This window comes from Gambusia affinis, linkage group LG17 (assembly GCF_019740435.1).
Source record: "Gambusia affinis linkage group LG17, SWU_Gaff_1.0, whole genome shotgun sequence".
Lineage (NCBI taxonomy): Eukaryota > Metazoa > Chordata > Actinopteri > Cyprinodontiformes > Poeciliidae > Gambusia > Gambusia affinis.
The window spans coordinates 8868982-8889170 of NC_057884.1; the positions used below are offsets into that span (position 1 = coordinate 8868982).

The 20189-nt window shown below is 37.8% G+C and overlaps 2 protein-coding genes and 1 non-coding gene across 4 annotated transcripts; 1 reads left to right on the forward strand and 2 right to left on the reverse strand.

Moving 5' to 3' along the window:
• Positions 1-679: 679 nt before the first annotated feature.
• rpl37 (ribosomal protein L37) lies at positions 680-4110 on the reverse strand. The gene is made up of 4 exons (XM_044143993.1): positions 3994-4110; positions 3200-3335; positions 2974-3058; positions 680-790 (listed from the first exon to the last, which is right to left on the reverse strand). Exons 1-4 carry the CDS (start codon positions 3994-3996, stop codon positions 721-723), a joined length of 294 nt encoding a protein of 97 aa, XP_043999928.1. The 5' UTR covers positions 3997-4110; the 3' UTR covers positions 680-720.
• Positions 3414-3491, reverse strand: LOC122819778. The gene has a single exon (XR_006368668.1). It is a non-coding gene; the product is annotated as a small nucleolar RNA SNORD72 (small nucleolar RNA).
• A 2308-nt stretch (positions 4111-6418) lies between the features above and the next one.
• Positions 6419-20100, forward strand: st8sia5 (ST8 alpha-N-acetyl-neuraminide alpha-2,8-sialyltransferase 5). 2 transcript variants are annotated; one of them, XM_044143995.1, is made up of 9 exons: positions 6419-7226; positions 11441-11548; positions 11845-11940; positions 15410-15502; positions 16847-16933; positions 17421-17565; positions 17721-17833; positions 18330-18422; positions 19001-20100. In XM_044143995.1, exons 1-9 carry the CDS (start codon positions 7081-7083, stop codon positions 19461-19463), a joined length of 1344 nt encoding a protein of 447 aa, XP_043999930.1. In that variant the 5' UTR covers positions 6419-7080; the 3' UTR covers positions 19464-20100. The 2 variants fall into 2 exon arrangements, with proteins under 2 accessions (XP_043999930.1, XP_043999931.1); XM_044143996.1 differs by lacking the exon at positions 11845-11940 and having other exon boundaries at positions 6422-7226.
• Positions 20101-20189: the final 89 nt, after the last annotated feature.

Genomic DNA, 20189 nt, shown 5'->3' on the forward strand with positions numbered 1-20189 from the left:
ATAAATGCTATTTTGCTCAACTTTAAAGTGTTAACAGACAAGACTTTAATTGTACTTTTAGCACAGACATTTGAGATTTTTAACTAAGACCACTTATATTTTCAATTTAAAAGGGTACATTTCATAAGCTAATTATATAAACATAGGATCAATGAAAGTGTTCTGCATGGAGGTGAAATACAGAAACAGATTTTTAAGAATTCAGACCTTAAAATTGAATTTACCTTTTCATTAAAGACAATAATTTATCTTTAATGTGAAAAAAGAATACATACTAAATGCAGCAGTATAACATCAAGCATTTGGGTTTAATCCCATTACCAACTTTGAAACAAATTGGTGTTGGCTTATATTTGCAATCAGACTAATTATCACTATGCTCAAAGAATTTAAAGATTAGGACATTTAAAATCTGTGTTTGTTCCCTCTACAACGTGTAATCCTTGAAATGATTACTGAGAAGCACTGATACAGGAACTTCTTATCTTCTAAAAAGCACTGGCTGTCTCCTGGAGAAATACTTTGCAGACAAATCCAAATAAAGTAAGCCTAAATCAGAATCTGAAAACCAGATACAACTGGGCCACCCACCAACAAGCACAAAGTTCTGGCCTCAAACCGATTCACCCCCTGTCCGTCTGACCCCAGTTAAAAGAGGAAAAAGACACAACACTGAAACTCAAATTTATCATCACATTTATTAAACCAAAAATGTGTCATTTAGGATGAGCTGGAGGCGGCCACTGCAGCACGTCTGGGTTTGGGGGTAGTGCCTTCCCGGAAACCATTCCTGCAAAATAATAATAATTAAAAAAACAAAGTTAAAGCCATTTGACATTAACTTAAACTCATGATACTGGTTACTGTTCAGGTGTGTCAGTTTGTAAAGGTTGATAATTAAGGACATTTGTTATTCCTACTTCAAAATAATAATAATAAAAATGTCAGGCACCATTTCCTTTAAAAACAGGGGTGATCTTGCTGCAAAACAACCAACAAGACTGATACAGCATGCTTAGGGTAAATTAACATACATGATCTAATGTCACACAGACTGTCAGGTTAGCCCCGCCCCTTCAGGATAATTAGGTAATGAATGATGAAAATTCAAATAGCTTCACTTCCTTGCAAAAACAATTGTTAACATGGGTTATTAATAACTTATTTCATCAAGGGTTTGAATATTTTTATTATTCTACTCATGTATATTCTATATATTCAATGCATTAAAGGTCATAGTTTGCCGTGATACTAACTGTAGTTTCTGTGTAACAAATTATCTACCTCTTGAAGAATGCAGCAGGAGATGCCTGACCACTGTAGAGCTGCGTTTGTTTTGGGGTCGCTGACCTACACTGTTGACTTACACTTTTGAACATGCAAGTTGAACCCAAAGGAGAATAGATGAAGTTTCCTCCTTTCTGCCTTAGGAAAAAAAACCCATCAACTTTGCTTTGATGTATGTAAGATGTAGGCGCCACAATGTTGGAGAAGTTCCATCTGTAAACCGTTAGTTAGTTTGTACTTTTTTTTATGTCCTCAAAGGATAAGAAGGAAACCGAAGTGGACAGAGACTCAGAAACTCCTTTGACACAAGCTGTTAACTGTGTTAACTGTGACTTTCTCCAATTGCTGTAATTGCCTCCTAGATTAATGTTGCTTTAACAAAATAATCCTCCATTTTTAGTCAAAAGTATAAAACTATGACTAACTATTGACATGACTTACACAGAAATTTTCCCTCGCAATTTCCTGAAGTTAAATATTTGGAAATAAATGTTTTGTTTTGCCAGACAGCTATAATATGTTGTTAATCTTCTAAAGTTCAATTAGCAGCAAATAAGATTTTTTACTAAAAAGGACAAGTTGCTTATAAATTACCAATACTTAAATGAACTAATATATATATGTATATTTTAAATCTGCAAGATATTTAAAGCAATTAACAATTGTGCATATGAAAATAAAATGTTGTTCTTCTCTAAAGGGAATTCAAATTTTTTTTTTCCTAATCTAAATATTGTTTATTTCTCCATCAAAAGTCATGAAGTTCAGCATCAAGTTTTCCCAGGAGTGAATCTTTTTGTCTTAAATGGATAATCAGATTCCCCTTTCCACAAATAGTATGTGGCATTTCTAATACGGTGGTAAAGTGGAGAGCACCATACTAAATTATGCTGCATGTCAAACTTTAAATGGAAGTGGGATTTCTAGATGAATGGCAGATGTTTTGTGTTTATGACTAAAGTAAATAGATAAACCCTCCTTGCAGTCTACCTGTATGATCATTTCCCCTCGGATATTTAGTTTAGAGCCATCCCTGGGTAAACTAGGAAAAACTCCTACATCCCCTTAAGGAAACAAATTTGTTTAGTTAAAACCGTTTATATCAAAGTTTTTGCTTAGAACGTTTTCACTAAAACCAAACTCGAAAGACGTAAACAATATGGTTAGAAATCCTGCCTAATATCCCAAAATTCTGGTTTAACGTTTATGTTATAATGAATAAAACCATGCAACAGTGTCTACTTGTATGCAAGTCTTAACCTTTCTGTGAATTAAAAGTTAGCGGGAGGAATCTTGCTTATATCTCCTGCAGGGAATATCAACAACCCCCAGTGTTTGCAATTGGTTTCAGTTTGACAGTGTTTCTCCAACCCAACAATTTGTGATGTCAACAAAACACTGTCAGTGAACTTTTTCCTAATATCCAAGTCTCATTGGGCCAACTTCTTTTTTTAATTATTATTATCATTAGTCATCTTTTTTTTTTTGCATTTCCACACACTTATTAAGATACTTTAGCTCTAATTGAAGTGAGGAACGCAGAGGAAGCTAAATGTCTTGTGTTTAAACACAGGAAACTATGTTTTAATCAGACATCTCGTTACTTTTTCCCCCACAACAAAATCACTTGTTTTCTTACTGTGATCTAAATTGAACATGCATTTTTCCCCCACTGGCGCTCCTCACCTGAATCTGCGGTAGACAACCTTCAGGTGCCTCAGACGGCCGGTTCCAGTGGTGTTCCTCCTCTTAGCCTTAGCGCTCCAGTTGTCTAGAATCAAAATAAGATCCCACGTTGTTAAAAAAAAAAAAAAGAAATCCTTGAGATACACAGAAACTACCTATTAAGTAAGTGAAGTTTAAGCTAAAATATCCCCAACATGGGATATACAATATATCCTACACAACTTACACTTTCTCTTGCGCTTCTCGGGGTAGCCACACTTGCCGCAGGAAGACTTCTGCAGATGATAGGCCTTGGCTCCACAACGACGGCACAGGGTGTGCGTCTTGTTCCGGCGCTTACCGAATGATGATGTTCCCTTGGTCTGAGGAGGACGAAGCGATCAGAGAGGTTAGAGTCATATTCTTTAAAAACTTAAAAAGTAACGTTAAAATCGAGGAATGTCTTGTCTCAGTACAAATAAATGAATCATAGAAAGTCATTGGTTCAGACATTTGCTTGGTAACATCATCGACAAGACTTTATCACGCAGACAGTTGGTTGTGATTCAACACTAATCTTAAATGACTTGTTTATAATAAAAACAAGCGTCAGTCTCCTCTATAAACAGACGTCTAGTGTCCAATTTTCACAAACTTATACCGGCAATGAATTAAGGGCTTACTAAAGACTCGGCACAAACGATTAGCCACCCCACAAGTTAATTTAACACATGCTTAGTATTTATACAAAACTTTCTAAACTGAATTAAAATCCGCATAGCAAGTTATTCCACGTCGTTCTTCTTAATTTAATCTCCTCGCTTTGGGTACAACACTTAGACGCTAACGCTAGCGAAAAATGCTACACAGATGCTGCAGAAACCCACTATAATTTCATGAAACGATTTGATTTGTCTTATAAATACGTTAACTAAAAGGTGCCTTTACTTATACGCCGTCAGAAAAGTGTCAGTTTGTCTCAAATAAACGTTTGATTGAACAGATGTTAAAAGATTTGTCTTTGTCAACGTTACTACTCACCATTTTCGCCCAGTGGCTGTGGGAAAAGAGACCGGAAGAGGAGCCGGTACGGCGTCAAATCACATCCGTGCTACGTCCGGGTGTAGCGGAGAAATGTGTCCGTCTCGCTGCTTGGAGGGAAAAAAATCCTCCATAAGTAATCAAAAATAGTGTTTTAATTAAACAACAACGTTGTTTATATGTTATAAAGTCTTTTTCAGGAGCCCATAAAGATTTAAATGTATTTTTTGTATAATCCATATGTGTGCTATAAAACACGTTCCAATAAATACAGAAAATTGGCTAATTTATATTTTACACCACACAGAAAAACCTATATCAAATCCTTTTTGGTTGTATCTACAATAAAGTTTTGTCAAAAAAATAAATAAATCAAATTCTAACAAACCACACTACATAGACCTCACAGCAACTTCTTTTATTAAACAAATATCTTAAAATCAAGTAACGTAGATGACATTATATCATGTTAACAGTAACAGTAAAAGTAAATATAGAGACAAATAAATACATAAAATACATTTTTGGAAATTTGAGTCAGTGAAATATGTTTCTAAGTGGCTCAAATTAGTTATGGGCAAGATCTAAGTGTTCACATTTATTTGCAATAAATGTGAACACTCAGGTCAGCATAACTTAACCCCACAAAAAATAAATAAATAAAAATCTGATTTGGGTCATTTGCCTGAAGAATAAACATAGCCTGGACGTAAACTTTTGTTGTATATTTGAAAAAAAGTTTTGTATACGAAAGTTTAAGATACTTACTTTATGCGCGAAATAAAAACATGAGCAAGCTTTTGGCCCTCAATACTAAGGCAACAATGTAGGTTTCCATCCATCCATCCATTTTCTGTTCACCCTTGTCCCTAATGGGATCGGGAGGGTTGCTGGTGCCTACCTCCAACTACGTTCCGGGCGAGAGGAGGGGTTCACCTTGGACAGGTCACCAGTCTGTCGCAGACAATGTAGGTTTTATCTATGCTTTTTTTTTAAATCTCATGGATGGATGGATGTTCCTATCATATTGTTGGTTGTACTTTAAATGTTTATTCTCGCTTATTTTGTGATATTTGTGTGTTGGTTTCATGATGTGTGTGTGGAGGGGGCTGGTAATCACATGTTGTAGGAGAACATGCAGTGGTAGGGAGCGGTGGATAGGATCTGTTAAGAGCTAAAATGAGAAAACAGAAGCCATTCGGTACGGTATAAATCAGCTTTATTGTTTGAGATGACAGATGTTACTCTAGAAGCATCAGATCTAAACTTAGATCTAATCTAATCTTAAGATTGATTGTTATATTGAGATCAATTATAGCAGATCGAGTGGTGTAAATTATATCTTGTAAATTGTGAACAATATGTTATCATAAATGCCAAGAAGTCATTGTAAATAAACAAACTACGTATGTACCCGAAAGTTCAAGTCTTGGTCTGTAGATGGCTTCACAAAAAGAATGGTACATTTATTTTTAGAATATATGAAAATTAGTTATCATCTTTTAATATTTTAATCCAAGTTTCCAAATTTTGAGAACAGTTAATGACATTGCACCAGTTTTAAGACAACTTTGAATATGCTGGGGCACAGTTTGAAAGTCATGCCTCTCAGTAACTGCAAATAAAAATGTTTATTTATTTACCTTTTGAGGTTGCATCTTGTAAAATAACAAAATACAAATAAAATCCGAAGGACAATGAGGAATTATCACATAAATCTAAAAACATTGAGCCAGTCGGTGAATCAATTTATCGGGCTTTATTTAAAGAGACAACTCACAGGTTGTAATCTGTAAATCATTTTGATTTACAGATGATGTATATCTTTCAATCATGTTGGATTCTCATTTAAATTTGACAAACATATCAGGATGTTAAGCAAAAGTGAAGGTGCATACTTTTAGACTAATTAAAGAGTTTAGCATTTCATGCCTTCACTATTTTCTTCTTTAATTTACATTGTTAGGATTAATGTTCGTAGGAAATGCTCCTGATTGTGATTTCAAAAGCAGAATGAAGGTTTGATGTACATCCGTAGTCTTTTAAAGAATATTGGTTTAGTGTAGAACCGTCAAGTTCAATATTCTACACTGAATATTGTTCTACACCACATTGTTTAGATTCTAAGCAGCTGACCTGACACCATTCAGTCCACAGGAGCGTTGCATGGCGTGTAATTGGGGCAACATAAATTGTTTTTATGCTGCCCCCTGTCACAATGGCGTCCTGGGCAGTGAGCCATTGTCGATGGAGAAAGGAGGTTGTAAAAACGTTATATTTAGCAACATCCCTGGTGCCCTTTTAGCTTGCAATCAAGCTCACATCGTACCAGGACAGTTTGGGAGCAGCCTCTCCACAATTCCCTGCGCCCTCCTGTGACCTGGATAATAGGAGATGTTGTGATTGCCCCGGTGCATCCTTGAAAAGCAGTCCATGACCTTGGGCTTTGGCTGAGTAAGGACCATGTGAGAGGAGCGCGGCGCGCTCCCGTCAGCCTGGCTGAGAAAAGGCGCATCCTCCTTTTTTCATTGCAGTCACGTCTACTTGCACAGATTTGAGATGAGGCACAAAGGGACGTGAATTTATCCTGTCAATATTATGTCAGCAGATTAGTGCTAGCCAACAGGAGGACGAAGCCTCACATCGTATTTTGCGTATCCTTCCTAATTTAACCCTTCAGGGGAGTTTCTTCGCTATTTTTTACAACCTGCAATGCCTGCATCGGACCGAGCGACTGCACCTCGTTGAGATCAAGAATCAGGCGCATCTTCAGAACCCTTTGATGATTCTTCATCTGACCACCTTTGCGTAACGAGTGAAACCACAAATTTATTTTTTTATTTTTAATATTTTTTTTTTTTTGCGGGGAGGGGAATTGGATGTGTTGCAGAAAAGATCAGATCTGTTTGTGAATTAGATGATGCTTTCCATCCATCAACAATGATGCTCTGGATTGAGAGCGGACAAACGGCGTAGAAAGGTGGCGGACAATGTCCAGCTCAGCTCAGCGGGTATTGAGGCACCTGTGATCCTGGTTCTGGATGCGGCGCAGAGAGACACCTACCCGGGTGTCACCGTCAGCTCTGGATGCTGCGCCGAAGGATGGCATACACCGACCCGTCGTCGGGCAAAGATATACTCGGCAGTAGATCCCTGTGTTTCATATTTATTTGCGCATTTGGACTCGTCACGCTTTTACAACAGATTCTTTATGGGAAAAACTACATCAAGAGGTAAGTATAGATTTCCTCCTCCAATTAGAATCTGACTTGTAATGCAAAGATAAAATAATCAGCTTTAAAAAAAAAAAAGAAGCATGCCTTCATAGTCATTTTCATACTAGTGAATAGTTTAGTAATGTTACACATAATATGCATGATAAAATAAATGAAAAATAAATAACTCATTCTAAATGCAAGTGTTTTGAATTGAACTACAGATTGAGAAGCAGGGCTAAACAATTATTAGATGGCCTAATAGAACAATAGCAACTAATCATCCATCTTTTTTCCCAACAGCATAGAATTTATTTTTTGGTGTTTTCTGAATATTAAGCATCATGAGTCATACCATAAACAGCGCTTCAGCTGTATATGGTAATGTTTTCCCTTTGTTTTTGTTATTTTTTTTTTTGTTTGTTTCCAAAAGCCTTTGTTTTTCTGTTTCAGCCTTCTTGACTGGTCATAGCCTACATCTTTTAGAGGCATTCAAATTCTGAGAGCGTAAAAAGAAAGCTACTACGATGGCTGCAGATAGCAGCATGTTAAAGATGATGTGTATTTCTCACTGGTCCACACGCAGCCACTGCAGAGCTGTGTCTGTTGCAGCTCTGCAAGATAATGTGATGAGTCCTCTTTCACACCCCTTTTATTTTATTTTAATTTTAAAGCCCATTCAACGAGCCATCTTTCCCTAACTCTCAGGAGGAGTCACGTTTTTTGAAAGAATCAGCGTGAGACGAGCAGATGCAGAGAAGCCGGGATGTTAGATCTCTATGCCATTTGCAAAAACCCACGAGGAACACCCATTTCTCAGTTCAAGAACAAGACATCTAAATACTTTTCTTTTTGCAGAGAGAGCACATATATGCTTCCTTCAATGCAAACATACATGTGCCGCAGGATGAGTTAACCCCCCTCTCTGCCACTCTGCTGGGCCCAGTCTGATGAAACTCAGTTTGGATTCATGCATCCTGACTCCTTCCAAGAGAGATCCATGAATTCAGAGCCGATGCTCACGCACTTCTCTCCGTCTGTGCCCCCATCCCTACCACCTAACACCCTGCCCCCCCTTAACTTTACTCCTTGCTTTTTCCACCAAGCCCATATGGGAAAGAGGCGGGAACAAGCTTCACAACGGATACCAGTGGGATCAGCGGCAGCCATTTTGCTACAGTCTGTCAGCACAAGCGGGGAGACGGTGGGGGAGAGACTGCGAAAGGGTGTGATGAAATGAGTGTGTTTGCATGAGTGTGCGAAATGCGGAGCGAGGAAGACAAAAGAGAAGCTGCCATCTTAACAGTGTAAACAACAAGGAGATCTTCCACATGGGTCTGACCACACCCAGCTTCCTCACCACCTAAACACAGGCTTCACAAAGAGAATGTCAAATAAACCTGCAAACTGGGCATGTATGCATGTGACACAGAAAGCCATTTGGTACCTGCAATGTATCTCAGATGTGTTGTTGCTCTTTGTACACATCAATCCCAGAGATTTCAAAGGGCTACTCGGTAACTATACGAGGTCAACCATTAAAGTCAGAGCTGAGGCATGAACATTATTACACTCAATAAATCTGGCCCTGTAGTTTCTGCAGGGCTGTGTCCCCATGAATCAGCTCTCCGCCTGCATTCCCTGTCATCAGGTTATGAGGAAAGATGGACTGTGAAAACGGCAGAGCTACAGGTAGCTTATTATGATCCCGGTGAGTGACATACTTCTGCGAAGGAAGACAGCGGTGACATCTAAAAATACTCTGTCAGGGGGATTAGAGCAAACGCCACAGGTTGGTAAGAGGCCGGTTCATAACTGTCCAAACACGACGAGGGGTGTAAGTAGATTTGATTGCTTCTAGAGTTGATCCATTTTAAGAGTTTATTGTGTCAGAATTCATTCATTCTATGCTGCTTGAAAGAAGAGCTTGTGGTTAGAAATGTGAGTCTGACCATCAGTTAAAAACCTTTTTTTTTTTTTTTTTTTAATTCAACTTCAGTGAATAAAAAACAACAAGCATTGGGGTGGATAAGTTTGAGTTTATTGTAGATTGTCTTAAATCAACTGAAAGTTGTTCATAAAAGCTCAAATATTTAAATACATCAATTTGGGTAAATGTTACTATGCAAGTTGCAGAGAAACTGTAGCTATCAGCAAGATTCTGACGTAATTATGGCTGATATACATAGAAATAGTACATCTCATTTAAATGAATTGCTTTCTGACCGACCTTTTCTTTTTAACAAGGTCCATAAAAAGAATTGAAGTAATTTTAGTCTATTTTATTCATTCCAAAGTCAGTTTTGATATTTATTAACTCCCAGTTTTCTATCAGTTTCAACCATAGCTGTTGACTTGAGGTAACGTTGAAGAACTGAGGTTGTTATTCCTTTTGTTTCTTTCATTTTTTTTGTCTAATACACCATGACTAATGACAGATAAATAGACCTTCAGTACAATCCTCCCACAGTAAGGCTCTTTTCAGAAATGAAAGCAGCGTATTGATTCATATGCAGATGTTTTATCATCATTGCAGATGGCGCAATTTTGTTCTCACTTGACCAAATCTTTCTCCAAGACATGTCCAAGCCCCCTCCAAATTTTAGTCACGCTTGAAGAGCTTTGGAGTAGGATATCTTTGGTTAAAAATGTGTGTGGTTGGGTGCATGTAACAAATATAGGTGAGGACGTATGTCCATGGCTTGTTAATATAATTAGATATAATCTAAGATAAATTCAAAGTTGTGCACCCATTTTTTGTTTTTAATAATCCTTAAAGTTGTTCGCTGGATGAGCAATCCACCCTGAAAAGGAATGATCCAAATCTAGTTCAACACCCCTATAAGAAATTAAAACACAAGCGAGGAAGAAATTGAATCAATGTTAGCAGATGTTTATTTATTGGGAACCCCAGGGACACTTTATGACACTCGTGGAAGTTGTTAATAAAGCAGGTTTAAAGTTCTACAGAATCTCAGTTTCTTTGCCTCAGGATGGAATCAGGATGACAAGTGGACAGATCTGTGCTTGTTTGTCTCTTGACACTTGGACTACTGTCTGAACTGAGCACATAATTAAGTGAGCAGCAGCAGATAACTGGTCTAGTTGCCACTTAGTTGGGATCTGGTAAACAGGATAAATAAAGTTCTCCTCATTGTTGGATTTAAGATATTAGACTAAGAGATTTATGTAATCAGCTTCCAGTAGGCAAGTTTTAGGTGCCTTAATCGTTCTGCTTTGATTAGCTTATGCTAAATTTTATGCCCATATCCTCCCAGCCCCCACCAAGAACTCTTCTGATATGAGGATCTTCACTCCTACTGCTGCTTCCCAGAGTGGGACGGAGATGCTGGAGAGGCACTCAGCGAGGCTAAAATCGCCTGCAGAATGGCATTAACACAAGTCCCCCGTGATGAACGCTCGCTCACATAATGCGTCCAGAGAGGCTCTTAGGGTCCACTCCCCCCCACTGAAATTAGCTCAGTGCCCACGGGGCACTCACAGAAATGACTCACATGTATACTTGCATAACTGTCAGTCGCACATTAAAAGTTTTACACCCCGTCGTGGTTGGAGAAGTGGAATGTGGTTGTTCAAAAATGCTGGGTTTCAACTATAATCTCTTCCTAAAATCAAATACTTTAAAACTAGAAACCAAACTTTTAGTCACCAAAAAAAAAAAAATGAAAAAAATAGCACCAATAGTTAAACTGATGTAAATCCTCTTTACAAGTAACAGGCTGTGAAAATGGTCTAAATTGACAACTTTATGTTGGCTTGAAATTGGCCAGAGAAGACTTGGCAAATCTGTTGGCATCAGTCTCTCAGAGGCAATTTGACATTTGCAGTAATTTGACTCTGATTATTGTTTCTCACTTTAAAGCACATTAGACTGGATTAGACTGCTAAGATTACAAGTCTAATCCTACCGCAAGACCATGTTGAACAAGCTGCACTTAGATTTAGGGAAACGCCCAGCAGAGCATGAATTAACCACTCAAATCATGGTGTCGTCAGCAAAAAACATCATTTTAAACCATGTTTGGTGTCATACTCTGTTTTCTCAAACCTGTGCATGACTGAGGGTGTGGATGTTCAATTTTGAGATTCATGAGTGGATACATGAACTTGGTTGTGCGTGTGTAGGCGTGCGTGTGTGTGTTTTTTTATGTATGTATGCACAGAACAAGGACTAAATAAATACCAAATAAACTGACTGATTTTTTTACTAGTGCACAACAGTTTAGCCGAGTCAAAGGGGACGAGACCGGAAATTGGACCGGCCCCGTTAATTTCTTCGATGACGGATCTCTGAAGCCTGCCAGAAATGGGAGGAAAAGGTACCTTTCCATCCTGACTAACTACACAACATCTCTATTAAAAAAAGAATGAGTATGTGTGTGTGAGAAAGAGAAAGTAAGACAGAACTGATTATAGAGACGACCCAGGCCAGCATGTGTGGACTGGGATATGCCCGAGTCTCCTCAGAGACTGTAGAAAGAGCACAAGCAGCAGCAGCAGCACATTTTTCTTTTTCTCACTTTTGTTGAACATCTGCAGGTTGAGGAAGCTGTTAGGGGTGGTGATGGTACAGGACAACATTTAACTCTAACTTGACCTGTCTGCATGTTGACAGATGTTTCCGTCAGAATATTCAGCCAGGTTCACAGATCTCCGTAATAGTCACACCCTGCCTAGCTGATATTAAGAAGAAAAAAAAACGCTCTCAAAGGTAGGCCTGTCTGAAGGCATTTTCTAGTCTTTTTCACAGAAACCCAAGAATGCTTCTTTCTTTGTCATTAGTTTGAAAGGTATAAACTCTCATATTTTTTTAGTGGTGGTTGCACTTAAGATCTGCTCTTGCATGCCGTCTAACCTCGTCGACCACCCACCTCCCTCTCTCCCCCAAATCTCCTTCCACCCTCTGACGCTGGTTGAGCCACCGTCTCCTGTTGATGTTCTGGCTTCTCCTTGTCCCTTTGTGTCCCCATCCAGCACCCATCTCAAAATGCCTCCTCCTTCCCCAACCTGTGTGTCATGTGTTTCTGCACAGCTTTCTGTGTGTATGCCATGTAACGTAGTGTGGACACTCTGCTCCTTCTATCTCCCCTTCTCACATCTGCATTGTCTCTCTCTGCGACCTGGACTTACCCCCTCCTATTATACTTTCCTGCTGTTACAAGAAGACAGGAATTCCCCCCCCCCACCCTTTTCAAATCTCCAAGTCTTCATAACTGTTGTCAATATCTGAGGTAAAATGCTGGATTGGTCAATCCTAGATGACTTACGAGATGAGATTCATCTCGTCAAGTTAATTACTTGATGTCATGCTTTTAGACATGAACGGAGCACACTTGCAAAAGTTTCATCATCTTAGCTAAAACAAAACAACCAAAAGAAATTGATAGCTGGGTCTATTAATGTAAAGTCTGTTATGCATACCCTGAATAACCTCAGAAATACACTGCATCATCAGGTGGATGTAGACAACCAGTTTTATCACTCCTTTTTTGTTCAATTCCATCCCAGCATCTTGTACCTTTAATGCATCACTTTCGTTGCATTGCTCGTTGTATCTTTTTAGTTTGCTTGTTTCATATTCTTTAAATCGCTCAACTCACTTACTTCCAAAGGCACAGGTAGTATGTTTTACTTTTCCATCTTTCAAAATCCAATGTCCCATTTAATATTTAACAAATGCCATGATTTATTTGAACAAACTGACATTGTTGTTGCTGCTAAAGCCCACCTATCCCCAACTGCTTTGCATGTGGTAACAACATATAGTAATTGATCATTGTAAAGTGCATTTTGTGCATTGACTTACGAAGGGAACATTTCCTACGAAATGATTCAAATCTTATACTAACCTTTGATTTTTGGCTCATGATTAATAACCATTGGGAAGACAGTGATGCAAGCCATGGCATATTTTTTCTTCTGCCTGTAGAATATATTTATGTCGCTGTTTAATATCAGTGCAACCTTTTAATTTATTGGAACTGTTTTGAATTCACATACAAGTTGAAAGAAACCAATCAAATTTTATTAGCCTTGTTTTTAAGAATAGGCAGGTCATTCTTGTAATTATTTTGGACACTAGAGGCATAACAATTCTCCAAAAAATAAAACTGTCAGCAGGCATTTGTATTTTGAGAATTTGGTAATGGAAAGAAGTTTTCTTACTGGAATAAAGGACATTAAAATAATTTGTTTTAACCCTGCGACGACCGACCAACCCATGCTGCCTCCAAAACATAAACAACACTCAAAATAACAATATATTTCACCACATTTGAGACATTAATACATATAATACTGCTTAACATTGTAAAATGAAATAAGAATGACACAGCCAATATCAAAGACAATGGTTATAGTTTAAATGGGACACCCACAGGAATTGGTATGATGGAAAAAATCGTATTAATTCATTGATTTGTTTGGTAGGAGAAAACCCTCCTCTACTATGACTTGACTGAAGTCTTCATGGAGAGCTTTGTATCATTTGCATATCATTATGCATTTTGCACTGAGCCCATAATCTAAAGCCACAACCACAAATTTTAACATCACTGGCTTTCCATATGTAGTACCATTCATAAAAGCAGTGGATCTCGGTCTCCAGGCTTGCAATCAAAAATACAGATACTTACACCTGTGGAAAGTTCCATTATGTTATTATGCAAAAACTGTTTTTGGGTGTTAGAAGTTATGAACTTTCACACCCTTTAGATAGCTCTGGAAGACAGCACCTCTCCTCCACTGGTGGCTTTATTACAGGTGTTGCAGATTTACTGAAAAAACAAAATCAAAAACGGTGAAAGACAGCGCGTGCCTGTAGTTTCACCACATAAAGCCTATAATGGCAAGACCAAGCCAGGATGCAATTTGTATGCAGTGGAAATTTTTGTACAGGACATACAGGCTTTCATTTGTATTCATAAAAAAAACAACATATATATATATATTAGACGTGTTCTTATTTCTAGTGTATTTTTGACAAAATATTCATTGTGAAAAAATTGTGAAATTGTACAGATGGCAAAAATAGGCACAATAAGGTCCTTCAAAATTGTAGGATATAAAAAATCAGTAACACTGCCAAGATTTTAAAGATAATGAATATTCAAGCTGATTTAAGAGTACAGATTACACATGTAATACTTTAGAGATTTTAACAAGATGCAATTTAGAAAAAATAATAATAATTTCGGGACAAATTTCTATGAGCTGAATAAAAATGCCAAAAGCATATTAAACATTACATTAGAGATGGTTCATACTTCCTCCTGTTTTCCCTCTCCGATTCTAGACAGTCATATATTTTCAGGCTGACTTATACTGATCACATATTCAAAAGCCTGTTGGTTTTTAATCAAATCCGTATGAAGTCGACAACTAAGCTAAATTATTCAGATTTTTAACGCATACAAAGGATGACAATTTTTTTGTTGCAAATGTTCTGGTTATTGTAACCATCTCAGTAATTTATGTATTTCTAAAGTAATTTACCAGGTGATAGTGCGTCATATTATGATCCCTTGTTTGCATGATCAGTTGTTTATGTGTCTATGTCTCCAGTGGTGCAAAATCATGAATTATATTTAAAATTCCCTCTTATTTTCAGTGTATTGTGAACCCCCCCCTCCCACCCACAAACACTCATTTTCATATTCACTAGACATTACAATATAACCATTCCCCCATTTTAACCTAATAAGTCTGAATCAACCCTTTTTTCTTTTCAAATGCTCTTATATATGAGGAAAAAGCACATTAGAATCCCAAAATACCGCTTTAATGCCGTGCAAGTGTCATTATACTTAGTTTGACCTGTGAAAATATAAGAGGTTTAATATTTCGTATCGGATTGGTTTAGTCTAAGATGTTACAGAATCTGGTGCAAGTGTCCATTAACCAGAATACTGCTGTCCTGTTTGTGATGCCGAAAAATCAGTTGCATCACTTCTCTCATTATTTCATTCCAAAGTGCTACCTGTTTATATTTATATTTCATAATAATATACTCTTATATTTCATAAACTCAAACCATAGACATACTGTGGCCAGTTATAGAGTGTTTATTTTACTGCTCATTTGTGCACATTGTAGTTAACTAAAACAGTTTGTTGTCAATCTGTTGATTCTCTTGTGTGCCAGCTGCTGCAGGCAGAGGATGACTGTGTTTATCCCTCCAGGTATCTGGAAAATTATGATGGCTCTTTTGAATTCAACTCCACGGCTTGCAGGGAGCTCAGACAGGAGATTATGGACGTCAAAGTCCTGACGATGTGAGTGATTGCTTATGACGACGCCAATGTTCACACTGGACTATTATCACTCATCTGCCAGGAAGGTTTACAGTGACTGGCCTTGCCTGATACAGTCAAGATGATTTGACTGTAGAATTGTGCAGTATCAAGTGCGTGGCTACTTCCTAACTATTTAAGATCAATACAGATCTGCCTTATGGTATGTTTGCCTTTTTTCACCCTCTGAAGAGAGGCAAAATGCAATAAGACTCAAGGTTATATTAGGCTTTTATATAAATATTACCAGAACTATGCTTTGAATGTGCTTGGTCTGAGAAATAAAACTGAATGTTTGCCTTTAAATTAAACAAAAGTCTTAGTTTGATCCACGTGCTGAGGAAAGGAATGGACTAAAAGATGTCTGCTAAGACAGCGAATGGAAAACATAATTGTGTCCCAACTTTTGGATGACTGATAGCAATGAACCCAAGTATAGTGTGTGTTTCACAGAATCACTTCTGTGAAACTGTGAAGTTGTCTCTAAATAATTTTTTTCTAGGCCATGGCAATCAGATTTGGCATGTCTTGAGTTCACTTTTGTTGTTGTGTTTTCATGTACTATCAGTTCCTAATGCTATTTTTAAAGAAAAAGACAAAATACTGCAACAACACAGGAGTTCTTTCTAGCAAGTTTTTTGCTAACGATACATGAGATAGTTGGAGATGATTAAACCCAGAAGCGTTTGAGTTTACACTTCCAAACATTTTGAGCTTTCTAGTTTTAAAGTAAGCGGATAAATTGCCCTTTTAATTTGTGAGTCACCACCAGTCACTCAGCTCTGCAGAGGCCTTGTAACGAGCCATTCATTTGATTCTGGTGTATTGGAAAAAGCATGCATTTAAAAGTTGTCATATGGTAGCTCTCGAGGACCAGAGTAGGTCACCCCTGCTCTCCAGGATGCTATAAATAACGTTTTTCATAATGCATTTGTTTATTGCTCATTCAGCTTCATTGCACATCTTAATAAGCCCGAGGTGCCAATAGCAATCTCAGCAGTTTCTTCTCTCTTAAATGAATACAATTATTATCCACTGACCTTTTATGCACAGAGTCCAGGCTGTCAAAATTTTCGTCATAGTTATTCTGACTAGAGGCCTTTTCAGCTTCCCTGCTTTCATTCTTATAACGACACGAGTCAGATTCTTCGACAATCACAACAAAGAGGGTACCTAGACAAAAAACTTTTCTGAAATAGTTTTGTCAGCGGCAAATTACCAAAGCAGTTTTTTTTTCCTTGTTTGTGTATTGTCATTTGTATTCTCACATGCCTACCTGTTGAATATAAACAAACTGCTCCTAAATCTGTGATTTTTGTCTACCAGGGTTAAAACTTCAGAGCTGTTTGAAAGATGGCGAAACCTACAAATCTGCAAGTGGGAGCAAAACAAAGAGGAGACGAGCAACTTTAAGTAAGAGTCATTCATTTCAGTGCAAGAACTGCATCATGGAAATTTACCTTTTGAGCATTTTGGGATTTAGTTCAGCACAGAATGGGTTGTTTTTATTTTCTAATTTTATCTTGATAATGTTTTTAAACATTTTCTACTGTTACTTTGACATAAGATCAGAGAAAAGTATTAAGGTACTTGTGAGCTCTGAAAGAAGAAATTGTAGCAAAAAAAATGCTACTGAAACACACAGGTTATTCTGCTTTTATACCACCATTCCATCATTGAACATGTGGTTTCATTTTTAAATCTGCATGGAGATACATGCTTAAAGAAAACAATGCTCCAATAACTTACTTTCTTATTGAAAAATAGTGAAAACACTTTTTATTTCTTCACTTGGCATCCTGCACAAAGCATTTTTAAATGCAACAATGTGGATAGAAAGATAACGCACAGTCATCATATCTGATGTATCTTTATTGATTTCATGTTTCTCCATCCTAAGGATGTCTCTGTCCCGCTGCTGTAATGCTCCATCCTTTTTGTTCACCACCAAGAGAAACACTCCTTCGGGCTCCAAGCTAAGGTACGAGGTGGACACCAGTGGCATCCTTCCTATTACCACGGAGATTTTCAAGATGTTCCCAGATGTGAGTTCATTTTCTCTTCAGGTGTTTTGGCATCTTTCTTTCTGTTTTCTTTTTCTCAGCTGCCGGTCTAATAGTTTTTGTACCATATGAAATCATTTTTTTTCCCCCAATTACTATTTATGAAGCTCTTCTATTGTGATTTTTCTGAAATCTAGGATATGCCATTTTCCAAATCCCAGTTCAAAAAGTGTGCTGTCATTGGAAATGGTGGCATCATCAAGAACAGCAAATGCGGAAAGGAAATCGATTCAGCCGATTTTGTTTTCAGGTATGCAGGAAATTATGTTTTGGTCTTTTGTTATTTCCGACAGATTAAATGATGTTTTACTAGAAATGTTTCTGGAGAGATTGAAATAAATTGTTTTACAGGTTAGTATCCTTTTAATCAATCCTTGTTTTCATATGAAAAAAAAATCTATGTATCCTGAACCATATGCTCTAACTTAAATTATTTAGTCATCCTGTCATTTTTACCCTGTGTGTGTTGTAAAAAACATAAATATGATGCACAATTTTCATGATTTTTAACCTGTTTACCTTCTATATTACTTTATTACACCATTTGAACTAGACTGCACATCAGAACAAGACGCTATCAGAGTGAAAACTATGTACTTTGATTAGAATTTCTCTTGGTATGTCCCATTCTAAAATTTGAGAGTCACAGAAAGGAAAACATCAGGAAACATCAGTACTGTACAGCTCTTATGAATCCAAAGTAAAAAAAAGAAAAGGAAATTGTTTACTTTCCTTCTGTCTTGCAGATGCAATGTCCCCCCCATCAATGAGAAATACTCAGCAGATGTGGGCACCAAGACAGACCTGGTGACCATAAATCCAAGTATTATTACAGAGAGGTACTGTGAATATGGAAGACATTATAGATCCTATCAAAAGAAGTTAGAACTCTAAAGATTTTTTCTTTTCTTTTTTTAATAACCACCAATGTCATTGTATTTCTATTGGGATTTTATAGAATAGAATTTTAATTGTATGTAATTATAAATCTGAACACTGCATTGATTTAAACTTTACTTATCAATGAAAGGGGAAACACACCATTTTGTTTGTTTTTTTAGCATTGCAAAGAGAATATTGATCAGAGAAGCCGCTGAGCCTCATGGTTACTTTAGACCAGTGGTGTTAAACTGCAGCCCTGCAGCTTTTAGATGTGTCCGTTGTCCTACACGCTTGAATTAAATGGCTGCCTCACTAGCATGAGCGAATATTGGAGCCAGCTGTGCTGAAAGGTTGCAGGACACGGACCCTGCAGTTCGAGACCTCTACTGAGCACATTATTGCTTCAAAATTATTTTAGTTTGTTGTTCTCGCTTAACAAAATGTGAAAAAAATTGAAATTGTCTGAAAACACCTTTGCAGTGCATTGTTTATATTCTTAACATCCATTCATTTTTCTGTTGCATTTCCTGAAAAGATTTCAGAAGCTAGAGAAATGGCGGCGGCCATTTTACGAAGTCCTCCAGAACTACGAGAACTCATCAGTGGTGCTACCTGCCTTTTACAACACCCGCAACACTGACGTGTCTTTCCGAGTTAAGTACATGCTGGACGATTTCAACTCCCAGAGAGGCGTGTTCTTCTTCCACCCGCAGTATCTCCTGAGCGTGCAGCGTTTCTGGGCGGTGCAGGGCGTCCGGGCCAAGCGACTTAGCAGCGGCCTGATGCTCGTGACGGCCGCCATGGAGCTCTGCGAGGAGGTGCACCTCTACGGTTTCTGGGCGTTTCCCATGAACCCAGCCGGCATCTTTATTACTCACCATTACTACGACAACGTGAAGCCACGGCCAGGCTTCCACGCTATGCCTCATGAAATTTTTAACTTCATTCACATGCACACGCGTGGGATCCTCCATGTACATACGGGGCGCTGCACATGATCTACCTATTTTTGTCTTTCTGGTTTTTAAATAAATGTGTTTTGTTTTTGTTAGGATTATGCACTTAGCAATTGGAGTGCACACTTATCCGCTCCGATTAGTTCAACAGTATGGTGAAGATTGCTCGCTAGAACACGTTTCTCTTTTTAAAGAGCCTCTACAGCTGTCATGTCACTGTGGCGATCTTCGAGTCTCTGTCCATAGGATGCTCATGTTCAATTTAAAAAGTGATCTTCATAATAGTGTTGTTTCTGTGAAGTTTTTGAAGTGGCTCAACTGTACAGAGATGTTGTTTTCTACTGGGTTGCACAGGTGTTTCAGCTGACACGGGGCTCCGGTGGGAGTGGCTTCATGCCCCATCTTTTAACTTTCTCTTGGACAGTCCGTGGGTGTGGCAGCTTAACGTTTGTGTCAAACAAGCCTATATTAGACTATACAGCAGTAACATCTTCTTGTCTACTTTTGTAATCTCTTTCCTATTCAGTTGTATGAGTACTTCCAGACTCAGTTAAAACGGTCTGTTTTCACCGGCCTAATTGCTCTCTCTTAAAAAAAAAAAAAAAAAAAAAAAAAAGAACCCTTCACCCCCAATATTTAAGATGAGACACCAATGTGTTTAATTATTTTTGGTTTGGGGCAAGAACTTTTGCAAAACAACCCAGCTGTCAATCTTGTCTTAAGCCATTTTTGCCTTATAGAATATCAAATCCCTCTGGAACAATGTGC

Bases quoted from the DNA above. Each gene is read 5' to 3' on its own strand.
- rpl37 (XM_044143993.1), bottom strand. The intron at 3,059-3,199 runs GTAAGTTGTGTA...TTTTGATTCTAG, and splicing joins CGAGAAGCGCAAGAGAAAGT to ACAACTGGAGCGCTAAGGCT. The intron at 791-2,973 runs GTGAGGAGCGCC...ATTATTTTGCAG, and splicing joins GTTGTCTACCGCAGATTCAG to GAATGGTTTCCGGGAAGGCA.
- st8sia5 (XM_044143995.1), top strand. From the start codon at position 7,081: ATGCTGCGCCGAAGGATGGCATACACCGACCCGTCGTCGGGCAAAGAT. The intron at 15,503-16,846 runs GTGAGTGATTGC...TTTGTCTACCAG, and splicing joins GACGTCAAAGTCCTGACGAT to GGTTAAAACTTCAGAGCTGT. The intron at 16,934-17,420 runs GTAAGAGTCATT...CTCCATCCTAAG, and splicing joins GAGGAGACGAGCAACTTTAA to GATGTCTCTGTCCCGCTGCT.